The sequence below is a fragment of the Acipenser ruthenus genome, chromosome 37 (assembly GCF_902713425.1).
Source record: "Acipenser ruthenus chromosome 37, fAciRut3.2 maternal haplotype, whole genome shotgun sequence".
Taxonomy (NCBI): domain Eukaryota; kingdom Metazoa; phylum Chordata; class Actinopteri; order Acipenseriformes; family Acipenseridae; genus Acipenser; species Acipenser ruthenus.
The window spans coordinates 9,137,939-9,163,557 of NC_081225.1; the positions used below are offsets into that span (position 1 = coordinate 9,137,939).

Below are 25,619 nucleotides of genomic sequence, written 5' to 3' on the forward strand. Positions count from 1 at the left end.
AATCATTGACCACGTCTGCTTAAGAAAATGCTCTTGAAGCAAGGCTGTAAAGAGGTGCAGGTTTTTATGTCCCTGCGTACTTGTTCCAAAGAAAGAGATTTAGCTGGTCTCCCTACCGTTGACCTATGTGATCTCACAGTTGAGAGATTTGTTGATACTTGTCAGTCAGACACAAGGTATTATTTTAGGCCATTTCACACACGAGATAGAGAGGTTTTCAGACAAGTGACCTTTAGGAGTTTGAGTTTAAAACCAAACGTTATAAAAAATGTAACACAAGACCTTTTAAGACGGCAAAATGCTGCATATTGGTGCACTAACTGCTGCAAAATTAAAGTTGCAAATTGCTTGAGTGCTCGCTTCCACCTTTTTACATTTCTAAACTAGATAACTCACTGTGGGTGAACCCTCGGTTTTATCAGCTTTACAAGCACTTTGGATTCCCCACTCTCTTTAAACCACTAAAGCTGGGGTGGCTGTCTAAAGTAAATAAACAGCTAGGAGGAGAAAGTTTGTCTGGCTGGAGACTGTAGGAGTTGAAACATTTCCTCCCACCTCCATCCACAGTGGTCACTGTTTTGACAGCTTCTCCATGTTTAATCTATTTTATCAGCGGGTCGTTATTCTGGACGGTTGGGGGTCTGGCCATTTGGCTCACAGGAGGCCCAGGGCATCAAGGTCTAAAGGACAGTGGTCCTGTCACTTTTAAACATTGGGGGGGGGGGCTTCTGTGGTTAAGTCAGATTAATAACATCTAACGACACCCCCCTAGCTGTCCACGAATTGCCCTCCTACTGGTAAAAGCAGCAGGGGTTGAGGAGAAAATGACAGCTGGCTGTTTTTCTTGTATAAATATGCAAAAGCAGTTTGGGACGAGTTCCCAATGGGTGGTTTAAGGAAGCAAAAATCTCCTGTGTGGCATTAAAAATGTGCTTTCTACAGGTTCTGACACTGACTGTAAATGCTTATTATTGTCATTGCAGTGTGGTCCAGTGGTTAAAGGCCAGGGGTTGTAGCCAGAAAGTCACTGGTTCAAATCCCACCTCTGCCACTGACTGCCACTGTGTGACCCTGAGCATTATTATTATTATTGTTATTATTGCAGTAAATATCGGATCTGTAAAGTGACTTACAGGAGGAGCTGTACTTTATTAGCTCCCCTAAGCCTAAATCTACAACAGAGAGTATTAATGGTACAGTAATTCAAATTGATCCCCATTTGAAATGGCATGAGTATAATTGCCAATTATTCTTATCTTAAATATCTGTATTATTATTATTATTATTATTTATTTCTTAGCAGACGCCCTTATCCAGTGCGACTTACAATCGTAAGCAAATACATTTCAAGTGTTACAATACAAGTAATACAATAAGAGCAAGAAATACAATAACTTTTGTTCAAGCAAAGTACAAGTGTGACAAACCAAAATTCAATAATGCAGCATACAGTTTTTGCAATGTATGTACATTGCAAAAACAAAGCTGTAAAAGTGAATAAGATAGCCACCCAGCCAGCACTGCAATTAATCCTCAGCATAACCACGTTTGCATAAATATCTTTTGGCAAGAACAGGCTGTATCTCTTCTCCTTTTTTATGTTGCTTACATGCTCAGTACTCCCTGCATGCTGACATAGGAAATGATCTGTGTCGAGTTTGTATGAGTCAATGTGTACGAATATACAGCTATGGCAATGCAAGGATTAATTGTAAATTGATACCAAAAATAGCAGAGTGTACTTAAACTGCAGAGGAACATCATTACAGCGTGAGATATAAAGTTACTGCTGTGCCATCAAACTGCAGTGGCAGTAATGTTTTAAATCTAAATTAAATCCCTCAGAAATCTAATATTTGTCCCAGTTTGTTACAGTGTGTGTGTAGACAGCCAGATCTTGATTCCATGATACAGTTCTGTGTGTTAAGAGGCCATGAGTGTGCTACCTGGTTCTGTATTAAGTAAGCTGTCGAGGTGTGGTAAATTTGTGGCAGTGGTTTTCAACTTTTTCATCTCAAGTACCAGTGTTTCCAGCTGGGACCACCAGGTGTACCAGTAACCCTGTGCAATCTTAAACGGCTGCTGTAAAACAGAGACCTACCCCGTTACAAACCGGTTTTCTCACTGAAAATGTGACGGCATCATCTAATAATTTGACAAGAGTTGACCAGAATCAGCAACACAGAGTGCTTTGGTTCCCCATCAGTAAATTTGAAAGTTCATATCTCTCATCGTAATTTCTCATTTCTCTGTGATTCAGTGGTACAGATTGATACATTACGATTAAGGGAGTATAGGGTTGATCATATCTTCATAAAGATCTGCCAGTGTGTACCAGTTGCAAGCATGTCACTTACCAGTACTGGTACAGGTACCACAGGTTCAAATCCACTGGACTAGAGGATCTAAAACTAATATCTCTTGGCACACAGTCCTTGGCTATAACCCCTGGGACACAGTATATGCCTGCTTTGACAGAAACAAGCTTGGCTTGAAATGCCCAACATGTCTAACTTTGAATTAATTTTATGAACGTTAAATGCTTTTGGTAGTGGGTGTGTGTGTTTAACTTGACTGTATATTTAAAAACAAAAATGAGAGAAGTACTTTTCAGAGCTTTCACGCCACACCCTTCTAATTTCTTAACTTCGGCTTCAGTGGAAGTGTCGGGAGGCAATCGGCAGCCCTTTCAGTGGCCTTGCCAGCTCTTAACGAGAGACGCCAGCGGCCTGCTGACAGAAATATGACATGCACTTCAGCTGCAGCCCATATAAACGCCAACTCAAGCCTGGGGAATAGAGAATAGGTTTTACAGCAGGTGGAGAGCGTGGGCTTGGATTGGCAGACTCTGCAAGGGTGTTCACTGGGAGCCTCCAGCCAGGCCAGCACATTCCACAGGCTGTATTGGAACACTGTGGCTCTCCAGGAGGGTGATCGTGAATGCGTCGCCTGCAGTAACACAGCGCTTCTCATAAACCCATTGCTGCTTATTTGCCAGCAGCACAATTATTTTATAATAACTGCCATGGCCCTAGATGAACTCTCTATTCAGACTGTATGTGCAGAAGCAATGTTTGTTGTTGTTGTTGTTTTTTAATTATAATATCAGGGAAATTAATAATATGTGGACTGAATGATGCGTGTGTGTGTGTGTGTGTGTGTGTGAAGAAAAAAGATCATGGTAGCTGAGACTTCTTCCCATATTCTTTAGCTTTGATGCTAGTGGCCATCTATTGTAATTGTACTATTTAAAATAGAAATTGACCATGGAAACTTTCTATTACGATTATAAAAAAAAAAAAGTAAAATAATAATAATAATAATAATAATAATAATAATAATAATATATGCCTAGTAAAATGCATTAATCAGACAGGGGTATCGGTTGTCTAATTCCACAAGCACAGAGGGACTTACCTTCAACATTTCCTAATGAAATGTGGGGCAGGTGACCCTTTTTTTGGTATAAATGAATTCCCCCATTGCTCTTTTATTCTCCCAAATTAGCAGTAACGGAAGACTGATTTAATTGGCTGTGTCACTGTTCGGTGAACCCAGGGAGTTTCAGGTTACCCAGCATGCTGGCTTTCCACTAGCTTGTGGAAGTAATAAAGCCACAGCCAGCAGCAATACCAGCCGCCTTTTCCAGGCTGGGGTCGCTAATGCTTCAGTGTGCACCCTGAGGTGAAACTTGAACTGTCAGCTATCAGGGGCCTCTTCTTTCTCCAGCACTTTTCAGAACCTTCCCTAAGGGGCATGCATATGGCCAGCAGGTAAGCAAGATCAAAGACCCCCTTCTTTCACTCTTTTTTCCCCCTGTCTTTGATTCCTCCTTTTCAGCAAACTTGAAACGTTTTTAGAACTTGTATTACATCATGTCACGAATCTGTGAAACTTGGTTGCGTTGTGGAATTATACTGCACTTTGGAAGAAATTCAAAACAGGAGGTAACGCTTTGAAAGCATTCTCCTGCATGTTTATATACAACACAGATGCTGACACACAACTAGCATTGTCATCCACAGGAACATTTAGTAACAGTCTGAAGTGATAAAGACAATGGCAAACCGCACAAGTCACATTCACGTTAACATGTGCTGACAGTAAGATGCACAAAATCGAAACAAAAGTGGACCTTGTTACTTAAGATATTACATACCATTGTAATGTGGCGGGGGAGCAGAAGGCATCATATTTAGTTTTCTGTTGTCTTGGCTTCCTTTGCAGTTTTTTTGGGTTTTTTTTTACATTTATTTGTTTGTTTGACACATGCGTTTTTTCTTTTATTTTCCTTTTTTTTTTTAGAGAGAGTAAGAACCACATCATTATAATTAGATCATGTTACTCCAGTACCATCTGTTTTCTTTTTTTTGGTCTATTGTGCGGTGTAACTCCACGGCTGTGGTAATATTGTATTGGAATACATACTGATCCCTGTCTGTCAGATTTTTTTTCTTTTTTGGGGGTTGTTTTAGAAGCTTTCAGGCATTGTATTGCACCAAGTATTTCATTCCTGCATATAATTACAGTTGTTCTATTCCACAAACCGCAATGTTAATACCATTTGAAAAAGTCCCAAATGCTGTGCATGAATCTACTTATTTAGTAAATCAGAAGAGTTTAGTGGCGGTGGCACCCACTTTTAAGCTGCAAGAAGCTGGACAAAGAAAGTTCAAGATAAAGCGTCTTGAGTTTTTTTTAACCCTCTTTTACGACATCTTAATTATAAAAGCTGCTCATCCCGATTTCATTTACTGCTAATCCAGCTCCAAACCTCTACTGAGAAAACAGAAGTCTGAGAATAACTCTTTAATCCCAGCCATGTGTGCGTTTTAATACTTGAGAAACGTCGGTGTCGTTCTGCCTGCTTAATTAACAAGTATGAACAGAGAGAACAAAGCAAGCAGGGAAGTGCTTGGGTGGTTTTACTTTGCCCTTTGTCAGCTTTTTTTTATTATTCTTTTAAGAATAATTGTCATCCCAGGCAGGTCTGTGTCGTAGTCTTTCGTGGTAGTTCATTGAAAGCAGAAGTGAGCTTATCTTTGTGTCAGTCAAAGCACATCATTGCAATTGTTTAAACACTATATATTAAATGTATAGTGACCCTTAAAGATATTAATATATTTAAGAAGCTTATTGCCTTATAAGTTGATGTTGAAAATATCAACTAGATGCGATCCTTCTGTGGTCCTTATAACGGCTTGGAGATTTCTATTATAACCTCCTACTGTTGCACTAGTTGCAGGAGCATGCCTGCTTGGCTTGCATAGTAACATAGTGTCAAGCAGGTTTCAAGGGGGGTTGGCTAAAACTACCTTTGGGGAATGCAAACAAACTGTCAGCAATGAAGAATGAAGTAAACAGACACAAAGGAATTATGTTTTAGTGTAAAATTCAACAGGATTGAGGTACGCGGCTGCTTTTAAAATGAAAATCTTTCAACTGAGCTGTCAATGAAGAGTTTCTAACTCAATGCAGCAGCCAATCTGTGATAGCTGTACTTCATGTAGCTAGCTAATCATTCTTTCTTGACATCTGGAGTTGCAAATAATAACAGCAAGTGCCACATGAAGAATTTTGCACTGATGAATTCTGGGAAATCCAAAGCGTTGTCTGCTGTTTGGGTTCTTATGTAACATATTTGTGGAATTCTAAAAAATACACTTGACAGATCACCGGCGACATGGGTACAAAATTACAATTGATTCTTCTAAATGAAACCTGTGATAACTGCTATTCATGGTGCCTGGGATTATTTAACCTAGCATGTTTTACAAAGGTCCCTGGTAAAATTTCTTAAATACGTTAAGCCCTCTGTTCTATGGAAAGTAAAATGGATGTACAGTTAGCCAACGTACATTTTCCTGCTTTCTGTAGCCCTAACATGATTTGAGGTGCGAAACACTGGCAAGACTGCTTTAGCAGATAAAATTTAATAAGCGTAAACCACACTTAATCGCATTTCAAATGCTTCAAATCTGTTGTCAGTCCTTCGTTAGGAGGGTTAATTAGACAAAATTCCTAGGAGCTGAGGGGTCAACGAAGGGTTCAATTCACAGTCAAAAGCAGTAATGAACAGAGATTAATATTCAGGGAAAAAAAAAAAAAAGATTGCAGCTGAAGGTTAAATTTGGCTTGAAAGCCTGGCTTTGTAGTGAACTTTTCATCTGACGCTTGGGTGAGCCACATAGTTTTATTCAAATGAGAGCTGGTATTTCAGGACAAATAAATAAACCTAGATGTTATTATTCGGATTAAGCTGTCCACAGAATTCAGGCGCTGACAATAAGGTGAGGGTCCCTGGTACTGATTGGGCTGATATACCATTCAAAGTAAAACAAGTGCAGCAACAGTTGCTTGGGTTCCTAATGATTGCTGCTCTGGAGAACAGCAGTCCACACAAACCCAAGCAGCTGTTTCTTCAGCAAACGATCCTCACCTGTGGATAGCGTGATCCAAATAATGGAAATATTGGTTTGTACAGCGCTACTAAATGTACAACTTTTAAACAAATCTGGTGTAATATAAATAAACCATAGATAGAAATGGACCCGAGGTTTTGCAACTTGCCCATTCATGGGATTTTTCTGGTTCTGGACTCTCTGATGGTAACCATTTTACCAGGTTTCTAACATTGTATATTAAAATGAAGAATAAACTTTCTATACAGTGAAAATCCACACTTTACCCCAGACATGCTTAACAGCAAAATTGTACAGAGACATCCACAATACGTTTGGCAAAGTAATGTGAACAGCTGTGCTGTTTTCAGAGCTAGGTAGTTGTTTTTTTTTTGTTTGTTTGTTTTTGTCAGTAACCAATTTTGGTGAAAATCCATGCAGACTACTGAGTTATCATTTAAAAAAAAAAAAAAAAAACTTTTGACAAGGTTCAGCAAAGCATGGAGAATGAAAGTAAACCAAAAGGCACTCAGGGAAATAAAAAGCAATTTAAAGAAAAAAAAGAAGGAAAAGCAGACAGAAAGCAATTTGAAACATTCCAAAGGAGAGAAATACCAAAGTGGGAGACAGAGGACAGATCACTTACATGTTAGTTTTGGGCTGGTTTACCTGCCTTCACCTTGATGCTTGTGTCGTCAGACATCTACACACAGAACCGGGAGGGAGGAAACCAGACACCCTCCTAATGTAATCTCAACTCTCCTTAAACAGCCTGTCTTAGCTCTTGTTACTGATACCCTACAAGCCTGCCACTTAAGGACTGACAGCCTTGTGTCCTGCTTCGGTCTGACAGATGTGGGCTTCTCCAGTCAAGATCCTGTAACTAATCATGTTATTAGCCACCCAGGGAACATGCTTGACTGACAAGCAGAACAAATAGCTTTCATAATCATCCTGGGCTTGACAGCCAAGACTTTGCCGGATAGCCTTGTAATAAAAGTGTTGCCATTCAGAAATCACCATGGTTATTAACCCAAAGCGGTATGTAATTCAATATGTTAACGTCAAGTTATTCAGCAGGTTTCATTCGACTTTATGAAGCAAAACGAGTTCATTCTATAGGGTGATGCAAACCTTTTGGCAATAGCTGTTTGTCACAGCTACATGTTTAGAGAAATCGATAGAAAATGGTGTATGTATCCTTATCCTACATCCTAAAGCTCTTCAGAGAAGTGATCTAAAGACAACCAATAAAACCAGTATTTTTTTTAATTTAGTAGTCGCCAATTTAGTTTTTTTGTTATTTTCTCCCCAATTTAGTAGTGTCCAATTATTTTTTTTATCTCAGCTCACCGCTACCACCCCCGCGCTGACTCGGGAGCGGTGAAGACGAACACATGCTGTCCTCCGAAGCGTGTGCCTTTAGCCGCCTGCTTTTTTCACATGCTGCAGACTCACCATGCAGCCACCCAGAGCTACAGTGTCGGAGGACAATGCAGCCCTGGGCAGCTTACAGGCAAGCCTGCACGGTGAGCCGAGGACACCCTGGCCGACCTAACCCTCCCTCCCCCCGGGCGGCGCTCGGCCCATTGTGCACTGCCCCCTGGGAGCTCCCGTCCTCAGTTGGCAAAGGAATAGCCTGGACTCGAACCGATGACGTCCAGACTATAGGACGCATCCTGCACTCTATGCGAGTGCTTTTACTGGATGCGCCACTCAGGGGCCCCATAAAACCAATATTTGTATGTTTTGGGGTTTATATACTTGGATATCTGGAAACCAAAACATCTCTGACATATTCAAATACTGTTAAATAAAACCCTTAGTCTGCCTAGTATGATTCAGTGATTATCTATAGTCTATCTATAGTCTTCTAGAAATTAATTAAGATAATCTTCATTACTGCTGGGAAAGCAATGACTGTAGCAAAAATGCGTATTGGAATGTAACTCTTTTAAGAGGTCGCCCCCTGGTGGTGGGGGTTATGCTATCCCATTTTGGGGTTCCACTTCCTACAGGGAACAAAATGTCTTAGAACCCTGGATCTGCTAAGCGTTAGCCTGCAAAAACAAGGCCATGTTCATAAACCATGCCGATTTAAATCCATAAAACCGATCACATTGTTGCTTATCTAGTGAAGCTACTGATATATTTGCGTTTGTTTTCCACAATACGCTTGTGTTATATTTACTGCAAGCTTTATTTATTTATTTTTTTTCTTGCTTAATGTTTCCCGAAACTGTCAGAATTTCTACGGCACCAGGATTGAGAAATCGCTGCATTACATCGCCTCCAGTGAGACAGTCAATCCCTTGTCTGTTGCTGACTCCTCTTACTTACCTAATGTGTCCTCTGGCAGGATTTCTGGTCTCCAGAGTGCTCTTGAAGAGGAAAGAACAGCATGCTTTCAGAAGGATTCTTTTTCAGTCGCAGGCTCTTGTTTTTAGCAGAGAATGCGGAGTGCCAGGGTTAGAAACAGAATAGTTTGAAATCCACTGGGAGCCCATAAGCTTTTCACCCAGGGACCTCATGAAGGCAACCGTATGCTAAAAGTCATTAGTGGTGTCTAAAATCGGAGCAGTGAAACTTGCTTTGGTTACAAGAATTTTACCAGCAACTACAGCCACGTTTGATATACAGCGTGACACACTTTAGATTTTCAGTCCTTTGTATAGCAGAGTTCTTTTTTTAATAAATTTACCTCATAAAAGTAACTCTATTGTATCTTTCTAAGCCACCTGGTTATCTAAAAGTGGCCAGTAAACCATACAGGAGAGATCAGCATTTACTGTGCATACTATATTATTATTAAATTTTTAGCAGATGCCCTTATCCAGGACGACTTACAATTGTTACAAGATATCACATTATTTTTACATACAATTACATTATTTTTTTACACTTTTTTTTTTTTTTTTTTTTTACATACAATTACCCATTTATACAGTTGGGTTTTTACTGGAGCAATCTAGGCAAAGTACCTTGCTCAAGGGTACAGCAGCAGTGTCACCCCCACCTGGGATTGAACCCACAACCCTCCGGTCAAGAGTCCAGAGCCCTAACCACTACTCCACACTGCTGCCCCTATTAAAAGCATTGTGCCTCTGAATATGTAGGACTAGCAACAACATCTGGAAAAGAGCCTCTAGGAGGTGGGGGTGGGGGAAGAAATACTGGCTTAACTTAAAAAGTGTACTCATTTTTTTGAACCTGATTAAAATAAGCATGCGGGTAGGGTAGGCAGTATTCTGATTAGTAGGCTCGGGCTGTTATGTGGACAGCTGCACTGCAGACTGGGACATGCTTGGCTCAATGTTGCGGTTACTGGAACAGTGCTGGGTGGTTGTTCTCATCTACTGTATGTGTTTGCATGTTGCCATGAAGAACATGTATGGAAGAACTTTAGACAGAGCAGTCCCTGGAGCATTGCAGCTTGTCTGACAAGACTTACTGGAAATCTGAAACTACTGGCGTGCAAACTTTTAGTATTCATAGACTGCAATGTGATTCATTCCGTACCAGCAGGTTTTAATTTCACTTAGAAAAAAAAAAAAAAAAAAATGCATGCTTTGTACTGGAGCAAACGATTCGTGAATCTGGCTGACATCTGCGTACACAGCTATGGCCAAATAGAATGAACTCATTTTGCTCCATAAAATCGAATGGAACTTGCTGAAAAATGTTACCTTGACATTAAATTACATACCGCTTTGTAGCTTTCCATATCATTGAAAAATGTAACAAACTATGTCTCAATCTTAAAATGCTAGGTGATGCAAAACTTTTTGGCCATAGCTGTACATCATTTATTATGTCTGTAACTTAACACAAGAGTAGTGCTTCTGAGCGCTAAAACAAACTTCCATGTGCTGGACCTCCGTGTCAGCATCAATGAGCATTAACATCTCAATAAAATCACATGATAAATCCACAAACAAAATGATTTGAACTGCCCCCGATTAAGGAGAAGGTTTTGAAGCATGTTCTCCAATAACACTGCTGGTGTTTCAGAGCATTGACAGAGAGCTGGACTGAGTACAAGTCAGTCTAAAGCAATAAAGCTAAAAAGAGCAGCCAGCTAGTTAATGGGTATCAATAGATTTTGCTGGGTAGGACAGGGACTGTGTTACAATGGATTTCTTGTGGCTCGGTTGTGTGTTTTATTTTGATGAAAAAGAATAGCCCAACCCCACTACAAGCAGGACTGTGTTGTACAAATAGCCCCCACCCCCCTAATTGGGTGTCTGGGTCTCTCTCTCTCTCTCTCTCTCTCTCTCTCTCTCTCTCTCTCTCTCTCTCTCTCTCTCTCTCTCTCTCTCTCTCTCTCTCTCTCTCTCTCTCTCTCTCTCTCTCTCTCTCTCTCTCTCTCTCTCTCTCTCTGGGAGTGACTCTCAGCCTGGGTTTCTCATCCTACACCTTCATTAAAAGTGCAGTTTATTTTTATTTATCTTTATTGATTTGATTTATTGATGTTTCACTGCAAATGAAATTGAAATGTACTCAAGGCTGTTTTTGCCAGGACCTATCTGCAGTGCCTCAGTTCCCACGTGCTCTTGGGGTTGTATTTTATTTTAATTGAGCAAAGGCATGACGACAAGCAGGGTAGAAGGGCATAATAAAAAATAAAATGAAAACGTACATACGGATCACATGGGCAACGGGGAATTCTTGTGGTCGGACATCCGGGACCTCTTGCACTGTTCCCATAGCAACCAGCGTCTGGGTTGAAAACAGTTGAGTTACCCCCGTATAATCACTGTGTGAAGTTCTGCTGCTGTCAGTGTTTTTTTTTTTTTGTAAAACAAAATGTGAAGCAGTTGGGTGAAGCAATCATATGTTGATGAAGGGCAGCAAGCCTTCATTCCACCGTTTTCCAAAGGACAAAGTTCAAAAGGAAAGGTGGATAAATGCTTTGAAAAAGCTGAGGAGAGATGGGTCCCAATGGGACGTTATATGATTTGTGGTTGAATCGGTTATTTTCTTTATATTAGTGGGTGTGTCTGCCTCTTCTCTGATCCAGCACACTGGGAGGTTATATTTCATTGACTACTTAATCTACTATCTGGTTTTGAGAGCGCTAATTATCCTGTTTAATAAACAATGAGCCTTGACTGGTGTTTTTTTTAATATGATTTTATAGTAAATGTATATGAATTGATTCTGGACCCACCGGTTACAAAGGTGGTGGCCGCTGCATGCTATCGATTAATTAATCCAGTAGCCAATAAACATGATTACAGTATTCAAGACATTTCAGCTTCCAAAAAATCTCCCTTCTTTTGGAAGCTCAGTCTATTATAACTAACACACCTGGTGTCTCAATGAGGTAGATGTAGATACCTGGAAACTGCACCTCGGCCCATTTTGTTGGGTCATTTACCCAAACATCGACTGGGAGCTTGTAGGGACAGTTTTTGAGATTTGCAGCCAATAACTTCCCTGCATCTCTTTCCTTAGCTGTCCACGTAATTGTACATGTCTCAAGTGGATTTTTAAATTATAATAATAATAATTGATTCATTAATAATAGTTGTATATATATATTGACCAGAGGGAAGACTATTGTTACCGACAGGGGGCTATAATGCCCGAAGCCGCACCCTGGAGGTAACAACAGCCTTCCCAAGAGGCATTTAATTTTCCACTATTAGCTGAGTCTGCAGTGCATATTTAATATATGAGTCAGTCAAAATAATGAGCGAGGCAAGGTTGGATAGTAAATATGATTTTATACACTGTAAAGCCATAAACATTTGCAAGACTTTTATTATACGTTTTTTGCATGTGAAAAAAAAAGAACGTAAACATTTTTGCCACAAATATCTTAGTGCTGTTCATATAATGAGGTAATATACTACCAGTGCAACAGGGCGCCAACATTTCTGGAGCAAAACAGGTTTTATGAGTGTGATTCGCCAAATATGGTCGTAAATATGTATGGCTTTACAGTATTTAAATATAGCTGATACAGTATAAATAAGTACTTAAATAACAGAAAAGGTTTTTTTTCTTTCTTTTGTAGTTTTGCAATTCATTTTCTGTCACAGAATCGCCGTTCAGCAGTTTTTTTTTCATTTAGACATTTTTATCTTGCACACAAGGCAGCCCTGAAGAGCTCTTCTCTTTACAAACCAGAGCAGTCATTAACCCAGAACTGTAATGCAAACATGTATAAACACTGGGAACTGTAGGAGCTTATTTAAAAGAAAGAAAGAAATAGACCCATCAGCTAGGTGCCATGCACAAGGTTATAGTTCTTACTCATGCTGTTTGCTGAGCATTTCAGAATTCCAATTGAGACTGAAAGACACTTGGGTAGACAAATGTGGATTTGAAATGCGTCATAACTGGGGTTTGGGATTTGAACAGGGGTGCAACACGTGAAACCCAAACCAAAAAAAAAAAAGAGATTTAAAATAAATAAATAAATAAGCACAGGAAAGGGAAATATAATTCTGTTTGGTCTTATATAAGATTATATTTTAAAAAGAAATCCTAATAAATTGAAGCATAGTAATTAAGAGCTGAAGGATCATATACAGCTGAAAGCAAGAAGGGAAACGATTCCAACTGCACTCCCCTGCAGGTAGTATAATTACTGGTATAATTACTGGTATAATTTATCAGTTATTATTTTGATTATAGAGTATAGTATATACACACCCTTCTGTGATAAAGCCAAGAACAAGCAAGCATAATTGTCTAAACATTCATAAAAATATATATACATGACTTCCAGACAACCCGAGCCTGATTGCCTTGATATGTGATATAGAAAGAAGGGTCTGATGCATGCATGTTAAAGCATTATTTATTGATTTATGTATTGCTGCGTGTCATTTTAAAGGTTAGTGTCTTGTGATTTAGTACACTTTTACAATGCTGCTTACAGCATCTGCCTTAACACAGTCGGGAGCATTTATACAGTTGATGCTGTCAAGAAAGGATTGGTTTATATTGACAGGGCGCATTAATTAAATGGATCATGTTGATTGGAGGTTAAGTGACTTGCTCAGGGTCACATAGAGTGAGTCAGTGGCTGAGCCGGGATTTGGACCTGGAATCTCCTGGTAGCAAGCCCTTTTCTTTACTGGACCACCAAGCCTACATTCTCTATGAGTTATCCACTGATGTTACACAGTAGTCTGAGAATATTTACCCAGTCTTTTTAAAGGTTTAGGCCACTCTGTTATTCGCAATATTACCGGTATTTTAAATGAGCGTGCAGGCTTGATTGAAACACATTATTGGCGGATTCCTGCTCTGTGTCACAAGCACTGCCCTGCTAATAAAAACACAAGAGCCCTTGCAAGTTTGCACAACGTGTTTGCAATTTTGTGCCATGTGCTTTTACTGAGTGGTTCTTGAACCCCCGCCAGCTTGAAATGAAGCTATATTTCTAATAAATAACACATTCTTCATCTTATATGTAAACACAATTCAGTCGCTGCACCGTGACCACAGTAGATTAATTTCTGTTGTCCGTCACAAGTAAATAAATGCCTCTGCAGATTAAAAACAAGGCATGCATTTAAAATGTGAACATGCCTATTTTATATTATTATTTATTTCTTAGCAGACGCCCTTATCCAGGGCGACATACAATTGTTACAAGATATCACATTATACATTATTTCACATACAATTACCCATTTATACAGTTGGGTTTTTACTGGAGCAATCTAGGTAAAGTACCTTGCTCAAGGGTACAGCAGCAGTGTCCCCCCACCAGGGATTGAACCCACAACCCTCCGGTCAAGAGTCCAGAGCCCTAACCACTACTCCACACTGCTGCCCATTGTAACAATTACTATATTCACACAATTATTGTTTTGAGATTCAGCTTTTATTAGGGAGCTCCCCTAAATCCCTATAACAGTATAGTAAAGTACAAATCCCCTTTTATAGCTGCTGGACTGGCACTAATTTCCATTCAGAAAGGGAATGCTAGTTTCTAAAGTTTTTATATGTTTCCACAGCCAAAACGTTGTCAAATGTCTACCAGGTACATGTGCAAGCATTTTATTTATAACTAAATGCATGTTGGCCTCCATGTTTGAGACCTGCTTTGATTCTAGCAGGGGTTAAAATAAGTTCAGTTTTTTTTTGCCTCTTTGATCACTTTAAAAAAAAATAAAAGGCTTAAAAATTACTACAGAAAAAAATTTGTTTCTGAGTGTGAGATGTAACAGGGGTGCACAAATTCTGTTATGATTCTGCTTTTGAAGTGTTTTCTGTGCACAGATATTAAAATCCCTCCTTCTGTTTCAGCCATCAAGACGAAAATCAAGGAGGTGAAGAGGGAAAACTCGGACCGTAAAGTGATCCTGCAGAAGAAGAAGAAAGCCTTGAAGCTGGGAAGCCTCAAGAAGAAGGACCTGAAGAAGCTGGTGCTGTACCTGAAGAACGGAGCAGACTGCCCCTGCCAGCAGCTGGACAACCTGGGCAACATGTACCTCATCATGGGCCGCAAAGTGGACAAGCAGTACCTGCTAACAGGCATCCACAAGTGGGACAAGTCCAGCAAGGAGTTCAAAAAGGCCATGAAGAAAGTCAAGAGCCATAAGTGCCCAGCCTTTGAGACTGTCTTCAAATGATCAGCAATGCATTTGCATCTCATGAACTTGCACAAAAACCAGCTGATTTTACGATAGTAGAGCATCGCTGTATCTATAAAACAAACAAACAAGCTAAATCTAAAACCTCTTAATTGTTTCTTTCCCCGCATACTTTCCCTGGAGGTTTCTCATTCTTTTGTTGTATACTGTATCTTTCCCCTAAATGTATTTTAAATCATTGCCTGAACAAGTTTTGGTTTTTGTTCACAATATGGATCTGAGAAGTGAATTCTTTTGAGCTGAAATACAATTACCATTCTGATATATCATGGTAAATATTTACAAGTGCCAATTTTAATAAGGCTCTGCATGGCTGCATTGGGTTTTAATAGTAATACAGTAATATTTGAACCTCTTGCCTTGCATTAAACAAGTGAAATGGGGGAATCGTTATCAAGCAACAATCATTTTAATTAATGTATAACAAAGAGAAAACAAAAACGGTCAAAGCCACAGGCTAGTCTGCTCAGGTCCAAGGTATATATTTTTTAAATCCATGAAATAACACGCAATAAAAAAGGGTGTACTATGGTACAAACCAAATAGCTTTTGCAATTTGCTGACATATCGGCTTGCATGCTGTCTGATTGAGCTGCGTTTCAGGGTCTTCTTGTTGTCCAGCTCTCAATACAAAAACACTAAACACTTCACATAGTCTACAGCAGGGTTTCCCAATCCTGGTCCTGGGGACCCCCTGTGTCTGCTGGTTTTCATTCCAGTTGAGCTCTGAATGACTTAATTGAACCCTTAAAAGAACTGATAATTTGCTTAATTTGACCCTTTTACTTGTTTTCAGCTCTTAAACAGTTGCAGATTTCAAGTTAGCTAGAACATGTTATAAATAACTTGAACTATGCAACTGTTTAAGAGTTGAAAACAAGTAAAAGGGTCTAATTAGCAAATTATCATTTCAATTAAGGGTCTAGTTAAGTAATTGAGAGGTCGGTTGGAATGAAAACCAGCAGACACAGGGGGTCCCAGGGACTACAGCACAGAGCCCTGATCCACAAAACTGTCTTCATCATCTTCTTCTTCATTTTCTTCTTCTTCTGAATTGCTAGGTAATACTGGGAAACACTGTTAACAAACCTTGTATTGATGAAAACCAAAAAACTAATCTTAGATCCTCCATATATGTACGTTTTACAGTGATTACATTTCTAAATTACAGATATTTTTGGGGGGATATTTACTGGCTTTTTTATTTTTTTATTTCCATGTATATAAAGGCCTCCACTCGTATATTTTTGGGATGAACAGCACAATCATTAGGCTATCCTGGCTATAGAGCTGCTTCAGCTATAGAGACGCTTTTTGACCGTGAAAATAATCGCACACGCTGTAATCCAGGACACAAAGAAAGCACTGTAGGCTTCAAGCCTGATTTGGCACATGATATTTGACCCCCAACAGTCTGAATTCGGCTAGTCAGACTGACTGATGCATATTTATGACCTGACAGCATTTTGTTCAGTCATTTTACATCACAGTTCATAAAGGATGTAGGAACTAGGAGTAGAAAACAGACTTCAACTATAATGACTACCAAAGAGTCTATACTGTACTCTGGCCCTCGAGATCTATTCTAGTCCTGGTCTTTATTCCAAGCAGGTCCTGAATTAGTTAACAGCTTCAATTAACTACATTAGAACCTGCTTGGAGTAAAAACCTGGACTGGACTTGATCTCCAGGGCCAGAGCTGAGTACCACTGCTGTACAGCTATGGCCAAAGGTTTTGCATCACCCTATAGAATTAATACATTTTTCTTCATTAAGTCGAATGAAACCTGAATAATGTAAAGTTACCATATTGAATTACATACCGCTTTGTAGTTTCCCATATACTTAACAGAAATTGAAATCTAACATGAAATACTGTACTGCTATTATGGCTTCCGGTAGACTTTTGCAATAGCATTTTGTAGTTTTTTTTTTAATTTTTTTATTACATGATGTTAAATAAAATATCTAAATTATGTTCATATCGTTTTTTTTTTTCCTCAATCTGAAAATTCTAGGTGATGCAAAACTTTAGGCCATAGCTGTATACTGTACTGATGGCTTTGCTGATAACATGCATAAACGCTCCCTATTACAATATGTTCAGCCATCTTTTCCGTACTAAGTGACTGTCTGTCATGTTCCAGAGGGACAGCTAGTACAATGGGAACTGAAAAGAAGGAAGAGGCAGTGCCAGTCTTGGTGTGTCTATTGTCGCCCTGTGCTTTATATCCATTGAGCTGCATAGTACAGAACTGTTTAAAACCATCATGTTATCCAAAATCATGTGATCAGTGTCATGTGTTTGCCCCTGGATATCACTGTAGTTGAAACTGGTATTTTATGAATGTATAATTTCTGCTTTAAGGAAAAACGAGTTGTGTTAAAGGTAGATAACTCCATACCAACTGTAAGGGTAATCAGAGGAAAAGTAAACCTGTTTTCACTCATTTGAATTAAATCAAAGAAAGAAAGACCAGACTGCTGCCTGGGGGGGGGGGGGAGAAAATAGTTTCTGTAACTTGTGTGATCTTATGGAGACGGTGGAACAACTGACTGCTATATACATGAAGCAATTGTAATGCATTAAGGTACACAGAAACACATTCGAACCACCCAGTGTGGCCATGTATTTATTACTGTGTATTTTATTGCAGTTCCCATTGGATTACCATGTTTAAAAATATGTTTTTTTAATATTGCATCCGCTGTTCAAATCATTTGAAAACATTGTTGCATTGCTACCAGCTATTATGTACATAACAAATTTAACACAAATATAAAACAAAATACAGTGAAACCATTTCCCCCAATGTCCTTGTGTTTTTTTTTTGTTTTGGTTTTTTTCTCTCTTAAGAAATGCATTAAGTTATTTACAAAATGATGATGGTCTAATGATATTGACTTCTTGCATACAAGTCTATTATTTTCCAAGCAGGGGAATGCGCACAAGTGAAAATACAGATCAAGATTCAAATGCTGTTAAATGACTTCATACAGCACATATGCTAGCAATAAATAATATACTATATATATATATATATATATATATATATATTGTGACACACCGGGGTAAGTCTGTCACTTGCAGGACCGTCTTCACTGTCTCCTTTGGTGTAAGACAGAATCCCAGGACCACAGAAATGAAATAAAACAGTACGGTGCCTGTATATTTATTTACAGCAAACAAAACAAAACAAAACAAAACTAAACAATATCTAACTCAGTTTGGAGATCTGACTTCCCCCCCCCCCCTTTATCTATCCTATTCACTGGGTAGCTAAGCTACTTACCAGTTTTAAACTTGTTGCACTGTATTTCTTTTTGTCTTTTCCTTAATTTTTCCTTTCTCCACACAGTCTAACCGCAACCACCATAAGCCTCCCCCAGCTCGACCCTGAACAAAGGAGATAATTTCCCTTTTATTGTAAACCAGTCCAGCCACTTACAAAACTAACACATCTTAACCACCTGCAGCTGTGCTGGTTTACATTTCAATTAAACCCTTGTACCCCTGGTCCTTGTAGTTTCTTTGGTGGCTGCCATTTTTGTAGGCCCTATTAACTACAACTCCCGCATTGTCTCTTGGGAGATGTAGTCTTTCCCTGCTCAATCTGGCACTTTCCAGTGCCCCGGTCCTGTATACCCTAATATGCTAGGACCCACATATTTACCATTCGTGACCAGCCCACGTCTATGGTCACATATCCTCCTCCCCAGCTTCGATCCATCGGATCGAGCGTCTGTGGATACCATGCAATGTACCCTCGAGAGTCCGTCAGCATTCCCTTGTTTGCTACCGGCTCGATGTTCAATCTGGTAATTAAATGGTTGCAATTCTAAAAACCACCTGGTGACACGCGCATTGCGCTCTTTATTTTGATGCATCCATGTCAGAGGTGCATGGTCTGTCACCAGTGTGAATTTCCTGCCCAATAAGTAATATTTTAATGCACTCAAGGCCCATTTTATTGCTAGACATTCCTTCTCTACGATAGCATAGTTCTTTTCAGATGGTGACAATTTACGGCTAAGGAATATAATGGGGTGTTCCTCCCCCTGTATCTGCTGGGAGAGGACTGCTCCCAACCCCACATCAGATGCATCTGTTTGGACAAGGAATTCAGCGGAAAAATCAGGCGTTACCAATACCGGGTATGCACACAGTGCATTCTTTAAACTCTGAAATGCCGCCTCAGCCTCGTTTGACCATTTGATCATCACGGGCCCCTTGGCTTTAGTGAGCTCTGTCAGGGGAGCAGCCATCGTGGCAAAGTTAGAAATAAATCTCCTATAATAGCTGGTCAGACCAATAAACGCTTTCACCTGTTTTTTTATTTATTGGTTGTGGCCATCGTTTGATTGCTTCCACTTTGTCTATTTGGGGTTTCACTACCCCCCGACCTATCACATATCCCAAGTATCTGGCTTCTTCCAGCCCAATCGTGCATTTCTCTGGGTTTGCCACCAGCCCCGCCTGTCTAATTGCGGTTAATACTGCCTGTACTTTTTTTAAGTGAGACCCCCAGTCTTCACTATGTATGACCACGTCGTCAATATATGCCGCCGCATATTCCTTATGTGGTCTAAGGATCCGATCCATCATTCGCTGGAATGTTGCGGGGGCCCCATGTAATCCAAACGGTAGTACTGTGTACTGAAACAATCCGTCTGGGGTTGCAAACGCAGTTTTTTCTTTGGCTTTCTGAGTTAGGGGGACCTGCCAATACCCTTTAGTTAGGTCCAGAGTTGTCAGGTAACGGGCGCTGCCCAGTCGATCAATTAATTCGTCTACCCGTGGCATTGGGTAGGCGTCAAATTTAGAAATATTATTTAGCTTGCGATAATCGTTACAGAACCGTAAAGTACCATTTGGTTTTGGTACCAAAACTATGGGGCTTGACCATTCACTTTGCGACTCTTCAATGACTCCCATTTTTAGCATTTTTTCTACTTCCTCCTGTATAGCCTTCCTTCTGGCCTCTGGTACCCGATAGGGCTTTAAATTAACTCGTTTTCCCGGCTCTGTGATGATGTCATGGAATATCACGTTAGTGCGCCCGGGAGACTCTGCAAACACCTGTCTGTTTCTATTCAGGAACTCTCTAACTTCCTGCTGCTGGTGGACAGACAGGGTGTCAGATATCTTTACCTGGGCTCCGCCTGGCTGAGTTTGCACTGGCTTGGCTGTCTCCAGGGAAACCAAGACCTCTCTGTCTTTCCATAGTTTCAGCAAGTTTACGTGGTAAATCTGAACCGGTTTTCGTCTCCCTGGCTGGCTAACCTTGTAATTTACCTCCCCGACTTTTTCGAGGATTTCATAAGGTCCATGCCATTTTGCCAGGAATTTACATTCGACCGTCGGTACTAAAACCAGTACCCGGTCTCCGGGTTGAAACACCCTTATTCTCGCTCCCTTATTATACGATCGTTTCTGGGCCTCTTGAGCTAGTCTCATGTGCTCTCTTACCATCGGCATCACTTTTGCGATGCGATCCTGCATCAGAGTAATGTGTTCAATTACACTCCTATAGGGGGTGTTTTCTTGTTCCCATGTTTCTCTGGCTATATCTAGCAACCCTCTGGGATGTCTCCCATACAACAGCTCGAAGGGTGAAAATCCTGTTGATGCCTGGGGAACCTCTCGAATAGCAAACATAAGGTACGGTAATAGACAATCCCAGTTCTTTCCATCTGTTTCAATGGTTTTTTTTAACATAGATTTTAAAGTCTTATTAAATCTTTCCACAAGCCCGTCCGTTTGTGGGTGGTAAACTGAGGTCCGCAATTGTTTAATGTTCAGGAGGTCACACAATGCTCTGGTTACTTTAGACATAAATGGGGTTCCCTGATCTGTAAGAATTTCTTTGGGGATTCCTACCCGGGTGATTAACAACATCAGCTCTTTAGCAATACCCCTAGCCGACGTATTTCTCAGTGGCACAGCTTCGGGATATCGGGTGGCATAATCCACTATCACCAAAATGTGTTGGTGCCCTCTAGCGGATTTTGGGAGTGGACCAACCAAGTCCATTCCAATCCTTTCAAATGGAGTTTCTATAATAGGCAGGGGAATTAATGGACTCCGAAAAGTTTTACACGGAGCTGTTTTTTGACACTCAGGGCAGGATGCACAATGCTTAGTTACTGCTGTTACTACCCCAGGCCAATAAAATGTGCGTGTCACTCGTTCCTGGGTTTTTTCCGCTCCCAGGTGTCCCCCCAGTATATGACCATGTGCTAAATCCAGCACTGTCCTCCTATATGGTTGGGGCACTAACAGCTGCTCTGTAACCCCCTCCCCTGTCTTCGCTACCCGATATAACAATTCGTTGCGGCTTATAAAATGGGGAAAATATACTGGTCTAGCAGGATTAACCAATACACCATTTATCATTTCTATTTTTTCCCTCGCGTTTGCTAACGTAGGGTCCCGTAATTGTGCTGTGCCAAAATTATCAGGGTTTACACCATGTACTGGAAACTCCTCCCCTCTGCTGCCATCCCCTGTACCTGAGGGACCAGGAACTTCCGGTCCCGGTTCATTTCCCACCATAACTACTGGTGGCTTCGTTCCAGTACTGGCCCGGTCGGGCTCAAAATTAGGTAATAACATTGCCAATTCTTCGCTCAGAGGTTCAATGTCAGCCTCCTGTGAATTATTGGGCGAAGCCAATAGGCCCTTTTTGTTCCAAAGTTGTTCAAACAATGGAAAGTCTCGCCCCAGGATTACCTCATATGGCATTACAGGTACCACAGCTGCTCGCCATTGCACAGATCCTACGGCCGTCTCGAACGGTACCATGGCGCTGGGGTATGACTGGGTGTCACCATGTATACAGGTAATCCCAAGGTCCCTAGACTTAATCAATTGTGTGGGCCTGACTAAACCTGTCGAGACCAATGTAACCATACTTCCCGAATCAAGCAAAGCTACAACATTATTACCTCCTATGTTTATTCTACAACAGGGGTTTTCCTCCGACCTGACCCCTGTCAGCACAGACACCACAGTGCATGTATACAGTCCCTCGTAACCGTCTCCCTCCCCCATATTACATTGCATGGGTTCAACATTTAATGGACAATTTACAGCAATATGACCTGGACCTTGACATTTAAAACAAATTTATATGTGGTTGTATCAGTCCCGATTTTGGTCTAGCTCCCCCTTCTGACTTTGACGGCCAGAATGTTTTTTCATTATTACTTTCCAGTCCCTTCGCAGCATGCCGCTGCCCTTCTGCCCCCCTTTTACTTGAAACAGTCTTACCGGTATAGGCGGTGTCTCTCTTCTGGGGGCCCTGGTCCGCTCCGATCGGTTTCACAAGGTCCCCTGCTGCGAGGTATCACTCCACCAACGCAACGAGCTGGTTTGCATCGGTCGGATCTCCCTGTCCGACCCATCTTCTGATGTTGGAGGGTAATCCACGAAGAAAGTGGTCCATGACCACTCGTTCCACAATAGCAGACGGGCTACACTCCTCGGGCTGTAGCCATTTCCTGGCAAGATGTATGAGGTCATACATTTGTGACCGTGGTGCTCTGTTGAACTGGTAAGCCCACCCATGAAACCTCTGGGCTCGTACCGCTGAGGTCACTCCAAACCGGGCCAAGATCTCTGCTTTTAACAAGGTGAAATCATCCGCTTGTTCGGGTTCCATATCGTAGTATGCCTTCTGTGCATCTCCCACTAAGAACGGAGCTATAATCCCGGCCCACTGGTCCTGTGGCCACTTTTCCCGTTCTGCAATGCGTTCAAAAGTTTTGATAAACGCCTCCACATCATCCTGTTCTGTCATTTTCTGGATGAACTTGTTAGCCCTGATAGGTAGGGAGTGGGGGTGTTCTCTGGTACTGAGAGCTAGGATTTTTTGATCCAACTCATGTACCTCCTGTCGCAGTGCTTGGGAAGTGTTTCTTTGCTCCTCCAAAAATATGCGGTTGGTCTCCTGCTGCACCCGGGTCGCTTCTTGCTGAGCTCGGGTTGCCTCTTGCTGAGACATCACCGCTTGTAGGAGGCTTTGTACCACCTCTTCCATGTTGCTGTGTTTGCGCTATCTTTTATCAGTGGAGATGAAATGCCCGCATTCTCCACCATATGTGACACACCGGGGTAAGTCTGTCACTTGCAGGACCGTCTTCACTGTCTCCTTTGGTGTAAGACAGAATCCCAGGACCACAGAAATGAAATAAAACAGTACGGTGCCTGTATATTTATTTACAGCAAACAAAACAAAACAAAACAAAACTAAACAATATCTAACTCAGTTTGGAGATCTGACTTCCCCCCCCCCCCCTTTATCTATCCTATTCACTGGGTAGCTAAGCTACTTACCAGTTTTAAACTTGTTGCACTGTATTTCTTTTTGTCTTTTCCTTAATTTTTCCTTTCTCCACACAGTCTAACCGCAACCACCATAAGCCTCCCCCAGCTCGACCCTGAACAAAGGAGATAATTTCCCTTTTATTGTAAACCAGTCCAGCCACTTACAAAACTAACACATCTTAACCACCTGCAGCTGTGCTGGTTTACATTTCAATTAAACCCTTGTACCCCTGGTCCTTGTAGTTTCTTTGGTGGCTGCCATTTTTGTAGGCCCTATTAACTACAACTCCCGCATTGTCTCTTGGGAGATGTAGTCTTTCCCTGCTCAATCTGGCACTTTCCAGTGCCCCGGTCCTGTATACCCTAATATGCTAGGACCCACATATTTACCATTCGTGACCAGCCCACGTCTATGGTCACAATATATATATATATATATATATGCTGAACATGAGCTCTGAACAGCAGGGACATCAATAAAGTTCTTGTAGTAACAAATAATAGGTTCCGGTTCTGTGCAAACACAAATCTCTGATAGCAGTGTATGCAAACGCTCCACATTCCACTGCACCTTACCAGATAACCTGCCCCGAAGCATCCAGAATAATTACTTGGACTGTACGGTACCATAAAATAAGTTACAGCCCAACAGGGCAGGTGTTACTGGTTGTCTTCTATTACCACGTTATGGCAAATAATTACTGGAATAAACCTTGGCTAAAGGCAAAGACCCATGCTATCATTCAGCAGGAGCAGATACTCCCAAGGGACAGCATTAAGCTTTCTATGCAAAAAAGATTGGAACTCAGTATTCTGCAATTTACAGCTATGGCCAAAGGTTTTGCATCACCTAGAATTTTAGGATCGAGAATTTATATTAAAAAAAAAACTATATGAACATAATTGAGATCTTTTATTTAACATCATGTAATCAAAGAAACTGCAAAATGTTGCAAAAGTCAACCGGACTAATAGTAGTTATCATGTTAGATTTCTAAATGTCACATTTTTCAATGTTTGACAGTTTTTCTTTAAGTATATGGGAAACTTCAAATCAATTGTATTGAAACATTATTCAGCAGGTCTCAACCGACTTTATGAAGCAAAATGTGTTAATTCTATAGAGTGATGCAAAACTTCCTAAAATTCTAGGTGATGCAAACGTTTGGGCCATAGCTGTAAGCAACCATACTTATCAAGGATTTGACAGACTTTCCTGGACACAAACAAACAGCGTTCCAAATAGGTCATTGAGTAATTTATTCTCCAATTTAGACACTAAGGGCTTGATTTTTCAAAAGGCGCATTATTAGAGGTCGCAATGAGAGTTGCTAAATTTAATATACGAAGGATATAACCGAAGAAAAATAAACGGCACCTCTTCCATAAAAAGGTCAAATAAAGAATAATAATAATAATAATAATAATAATAATAATAATAATAATAATAATAATAATAATAATAATAATACAGCGTGCCGATAGAAAAAAACGATTCTTAATTTATTTAAATATAAAAATGTATTCTCTGATGCAATATTAACATTCATGTTCTTTACATGCAATATCTAAATGTTTCTGTATGCTTGTGAAAAATCATAATACAAATGATAAACATTAATATGCGTTTTTGTTACATATGTGTTGGGATGGTCATATTAAGTATTTAATATATTCTAAAATTAGCCAGCCTCCACTTAGAAGCCCCCGTTTGAATTTTCCTAACAAGGCGCTGTTCTCCACGATAAATGAGTCGTGGCATGAGCCAGGATACTTGGCAACTACATCCTTTAAAGAATGATGATGTTTTAATTCCTTCAGTCTGGGGATATCGCAACATGTGTGCAATCTATTACACCTACGGGAAGCCAGACAACCAATACAATTTGTGTTCGGTTCTATTTTGTTCCACATCCCCAATAGGAAATAAGATATACTCCCTTGCCCTACGGAAAGTGCCTCTGTGACATCAGTCAGTATCTTTGACATAGACGATGCTGACCCGTTGCATGACAATGAAGGGCTGCTGTAACCTTTCCAGGTACAGGTATGGCGTGACTGCGGGCTGTTTGTAAATCAGACAAGCAGATCACACAGCTCTGTTATAGTGCCTATAAATCCAATCTGTATCTACGTATAACCTACGTATTGTAGTTAGACCTCGAAATGTCTGACGGGGACGAGCTATTGTGGGTTTAGTGTAGGGTCGTTTTTCCTCCGTTCCCTCCCGTGATGCAGTCGAAGAATTGGAAGCGCTTCGATATTCTCTAT

At 40.6% G+C, this 25,619-nt stretch overlaps 1 protein-coding gene across 1 annotated transcript in view; it reads left to right on the plus strand.

Moving 5' to 3' along the window:
- LOC131706799 (secreted frizzled-related protein 1-like) overlaps positions 1-17,822 on the plus strand; it is a 35,707-nt gene extending 17,885 nt beyond the window's left edge. Inside the window, exon 3 of the mRNA XM_059008574.1 lies at positions 14,673-17,822. Within this exon, the coding sequence (XP_058864557.1) occupies positions 14,673-14,998 (326 nt within the window). The 3' untranslated portion in view covers positions 14,999-17,822. The remainder of the gene's footprint in view (positions 1-14,672) is intronic.
- The last annotated feature ends 7,797 nt before the right edge of the window (positions 17,823-25,619 follow it).